The sequence below is a fragment of the Pseudorca crassidens genome, chromosome X (genome assembly GCF_039906515.1).
Source record: "Pseudorca crassidens isolate mPseCra1 chromosome X, mPseCra1.hap1, whole genome shotgun sequence".
NCBI classification, from domain to species: domain Eukaryota; kingdom Metazoa; phylum Chordata; class Mammalia; order Artiodactyla; family Delphinidae; genus Pseudorca; species Pseudorca crassidens.
In genome coordinates this window covers 54,383,794-54,388,691 of record NC_090317.1, presented here as the reverse complement: position 1 = coordinate 54,388,691, position 4,898 = coordinate 54,383,794, and the positions used below count along the sequence as shown (strand labels likewise).

At 39.9% G+C, this 4,898-nt stretch overlaps 1 protein-coding gene across 3 annotated transcripts; it reads left to right on the top strand.

Moving 5' to 3' along the window:
- The first annotated feature begins 268 nt into the window (after positions 1–268).
- On the top strand, positions 269–4,466 carry PABPC5 (poly(A) binding protein cytoplasmic 5). 3 transcript variants are annotated; one of them, XM_067722400.1, is made up of 2 exons: positions 269–497; positions 1,161–4,466. In XM_067722400.1, exon 2 carries the CDS (start codon positions 1,183–1,185, stop codon positions 2,329–2,331), a length of 1,149 nt encoding a protein of 382 aa, XP_067578501.1. In that variant the 5' UTR covers positions 269–497; positions 1,161–1,182; the 3' UTR covers positions 2,332–4,466. The 3 variants fall into 3 exon arrangements, with proteins under 3 accessions (XP_067578501.1, XP_067578500.1, XP_067578499.1); XM_067722399.1 differs by having other exon boundaries at positions 1,157–4,466; XM_067722398.1 differs by having other exon boundaries at positions 1,042–4,466.
- Positions 4,467–4,898: the final 432 nt, after the last annotated feature.

The window sequence follows — 4,898 nt, the reverse complement described above, 5'->3', positions numbered from 1 at the left end:
AAAAATTATGAGAGTCCCGCCTAGGTCTTCACCTCCTTTGATTTTGGGGTCAGTAGCCTAAAGGTAATATTTTAAAATAATAAATAAAATTTCAAAAATAAGAAATGAAAAATCTAGAAACCATTTAAATCTTTTTCTTTCTTTCGTTCTTTTCTCTTTTTTCTTTCTTTCTTTCTTTTTTTTTTTTTTTTTAACATCTTGGCACACAGCAAGCGGGAAGTTACTTAGCACGGTTCCGGGTTTCCTTGCGCCCCGCCCGCTCGCCCTACCACAGCTAGAAGCTTTTAGTCCCTGGGTCGGTGTGTCCTGCAGGGCGCAATCCCTGTCCATCGGTCTGAGCTCTGCCCGCCCGCCGCGCATCTGCCCTTCTTTCCTGACTCCGCCCCGCATCTGTCCGGAACCTCCTCGCGTCTGAGCTGACCCAGTGCGCGTCTGCCAGTCAGTCCCTCCGGACCCGCCGCGAGTCTCAGGCTGCCGAAATCTCTGCGCGTCACTCGGTCCGTACCCAGTGGGCATCTTGGGTATCTGGGCGGTCTCCGGTCCCCCGCGCGTGTGTCTGTCTGTCTGTCTCTCTGTCCGATCCGCCGCCTGCAGCCTGCCTGTCCGGCCGCAGCGCACCAAGTGTCCAGTCTGCCCTTTCGCTGACGCTGAGTGTGTGTAGCGCGGCCTTAGTGAGCGCGAGCCCGCCTGAGACCGGCCAGGCAGCCGGCGGAGGAATACATGTTCGGCTCCTGCCCTTGTTGATATCATTTTAAGCCCACACGAGCTTGAGGCCTATATTTATGCAGAAAACGGGTCGTGAGGCCTCTGTCGGCAAGGCTAGGTGTGGGGAGCCAGCCAGCTGCTTGATGATTTCTTACAATTTAACGGGGAAAGGGACATTTCTTTCCTACTACTGGCTTTTGAAACTGATTTTAGATCTGAATGGGTGGAAATTCTAAGCCACCTTAGGGAGAACGGATTCGTTATTGGGGTGCTTTTTTGTCTGATGCATTTGTTCTGAGCCTGCTGACCAGCTGTTTCTGAACTTCATTTTCTCAGCCTCAACAGTGATTCTGAGTCTGCTTTTAGCTTCCTTCGCCTTGGCTTTTTTTCTGTTTGTGAACAGCTGCTTGGCCCATAGCTTAGAGAAAGCAACCTCTTTTTCTCTCCCAAGAAAGCCTCCTCCCTGTGCTCAGAGAGATGGGGAGTGGGGAGCCTAATCCTGCTGGCAAGAAAAAGAAGTACCTCAAGGCTGCCCTGTATGTGGGTGACTTGGACCCAGATGTCACCGAGGACATGTTATATAAAAAGTTCAGGCCTGCTGGCCCTCTTCGCTTCACCCGAATCTGCCGTGACCCGGTGACCCGCAGCCCCCTGGGCTATGGTTATGTTAACTTCCGCTTTCCTGCGGATGCTGAGTGGGCCTTGAACACCATGAATTTTGATTTGATTAACGGCAAACCTTTCCGCCTAATGTGGTCTCAGCCAGATGACCGCTTAAGAAAGTCTGGAGTTGGAAATATATTCATCAAAAACCTGGACAAATCCATAGACAATAGGGCCCTTTTTTATCTGTTTTCTGCTTTTGGGAGCATTCTCTCCTGCAAGGTAGTATGCGATGACAACGGCTCTAAGGGTTATGCCTATGTGCACTTTGACAGCCTGGCCGCTGCCAATAGGGCCATCTGGCACATGAATGGAGTGCGGCTCAACAACCGCCAGGTGTACGTTGGCCGATTCAAATTTCCGGAAGAGCGGGCAGCTGAAGTTAGAACTAGGGATAGAGCGACTTTCACCAATGTTTTCGTTAAAAACTTTGGAGATGACATGGATGACGACAAACTGAAGGAACTTTTCAGTGAATACGGGCCAACTGAGAGTGTTAAGGTAATAAGAGATGCCAGTGGGAAATCGAAAGGCTTTGGATTTGTGAGATACGAGACACACGAGGCTGCCCAAAAGGCTGTGTTAGACCTGCATGGAAAGTCCATCGATGGGAAAGTCCTCTATGTAGGGCGAGCACAGAAGAAAATTGAACGCCTGGCCGAGTTAAGGCGAAGATTTGAGCGGCTGAGATTAAAAGAAAAAAGTCGGCCTCCAGGGGTGCCTATCTATATTAAGAACCTAGACGAGACCATCGATGATGAAAAACTGAAGGAGGAATTTTCTTCCTTTGGATCAATTAGCCGGGCCAAAGTGATGGTGGAAGTGGGGCAAGGCAAAGGGTTTGGTGTTGTCTGCTTCTCCTCTTTTGAAGAGGCTACCAAAGCAGTAGATGAGATGAATGGTCGCATAGTGGGCTCCAAGCCTCTGCATGTCACGCTGGGCCAGGCCAGGCGCAGGTGGTGAGAATAAGAATGCTCAATTTGTTTCAGCCTTAAGCTGGTGCCTACTTAGTTTGGGCTACTTTGTGATAAGAGGTTATTTTATGTGAATTCACAGCATTTTTTAAGTGAATACTTTCTTTTGAAAAAAAGTGAAACTAGAAAACCTTGTTCATTTTAGTGAAGAACATAATTTCTAATTGTAAAACTGTCATTTTGTACTATTTTTCGATATAATAGCCTTAGGAATATGTAGAATAAAATTTATTCCTCCACATGCTTTTTTGCTAAACCAGTCAAGTGAGGTAATGGAGTATATTTCCTTCCTTATTTCACTAATACTACTAAATTTATTTTCTCCTATGAAAGTATTCTCGAGATGGTCCTTACTTCTGAGTCTATCACAGTGAAAATTTCTAACTTGTTTTTTGAGAAATCAGTAGAGCAGGGGAAAGCGTATATGATCCAGTTAATATTTGTGTATAGGTTCACTTTAAATTATTATTTAAAATGAATATTCCTTTTAAAAGATGTGAGCTTTCTTTCTTCCTTTTATTTATTTATATATTTTTTTCCTTTTTAATATATTGTGGGCATACCACAGACTTGATAGTGACTTTGACTAAGTTTTGAGAGTTTTCGTTATTAACTTCATGCCCAGAGAAAGAAGCATATTGGTATTTCCTCAATCAATACCTTAGAAAATTAATACTTTAAACATTGATTATTTAAATTCTAAGTTTCATCTTAAAAACCTTTTCTGAAAGCTTTGATATTTGAAGACAGTCTAAGGAGCATTCTTTTTTTTTTTTTTTTTTTTTTTTTTGCGGTATGCAGGCCTCTCACTGTTGTGGCCTTTCCCGTTGTGGAGCACAGGCTCCGGACGCGCAGGCTCAGCGGTCATGGCTCACGGGCCCAGCCGCTCCGCGGCATGTGGGATCTTCCCGGACTGGGGCATGAACCCGTGTCCCCTGCATCAGCAGGCGGACTCTCAACCACTGCACCACCAGGGAAGCCCTAAGGAGCATTCTTATCACTCATTTTTCTAAACTCCTTAGTAGGTATACGTGGATCATGTTTAATCAACAAGAAAGGTGAATAACAGCACTGAATTGCCTTTGTCTATAAATAACTTTAGGATTAACTTCAGCCTCTATTGTGTCAATATAGAAGGTAAACAATCCTGTAATGATGTGGAAAACTACTTTGAATAACATCTTCTATTAAACTTGTCATTATCTCTTATAAATTGTTGAATATATCAATAAGGTAATATTCACAGATGTTTCAAAGTTAAGGAAAAGGTCATTTCTCTTGATTGTCACATGCCTCCATCTATCATATGAGAGCTCTTAATTGTTTTCTTTTTGTCTAGCTGCTTGGAAGTTGCGACAAAATGTTCTGTTCTATATTGCAATTACATTTTTTAGCCTGTAATTTCTATACGATGGACTTTCTGTGTTTCACTTTTAGTTCCCTCTTCTCCATATCCATCTACCTTCCATCCATATTACACTTGCTTTCATATTTTCTTTGGATTGCCTTTCTTTTAATATACGCCAGTTCGAATTGATTTTGGGATTAGAGAGATAAATACCTAATTTATGTAAAATTGAAATAATTACTTTTTAAAAATAGGATTCACTCATACCACAGATCCAACAGTAAGAAAATGTTTTAACTCTATTCTCAGTTGGTTTTTATTTATATAGAAATCTTTGGTTTCATACATAATACAATATAAATATATAATTTTATTAACACTTTTGTTGGCTATTTGCCCATAAAATAATGAGAATAACCTGTTTCTATGTAATTGTTTATCTACAAATGACTTGTATATTCATTATCAAGTATTTTCAAATGGAAATTACTGTTTTTATTGATTATAAACATAATACATGCTTCTTGTAAAATAATGTACAACAATGCAGAAACTTATAAAGAAGGAATTAAAATTCCCAGAGTTCAGAGATAACCACTATTAATATTTTGTGTGTGCATTAATATTTTAAGTGTGTGCATATACTTTCATGCCTTTTCCTCTATGTATACACACACTGTTTTACAAAAAAAAAGAAAACATATGTACTGTTTTTTTATTTTAAACTAAAACATAATCATCTTTTCATATCAATAAATACCAATCTGTATCATCAATTAGTGACTGCATAGTATTCCATTGGGTGGATGTACTATAACTTACCTTAAGTAGTTCATTATTGAATGAGATTTACATGCTTTTCAATGTTTCTACATTTGTAAGCAATGCTGTGATGAGCATCCTTGCTTAAAAACAGTATGAGTTATAGGAGCTTGATAAAAAATATCTAGAGCATGTAAAAGCTTAAATCTACTAAAAAAATAAAAATGCACATCATATTGATATATATGTATCTAAAATTTGAAAAGTTAATGATATATTCTTCATTTAAATACAAAAGAAAAACTAACAGGATATAATTTTTCATATTTTATGAGTCTACTTGCTTTACATCATTGTGATCATTAAGATATATGAAAATGAAGCAACTTCAAATAAAATTTAAAATTCTTACATTGGTAATTATTTACCATATGTATTCTCTATTC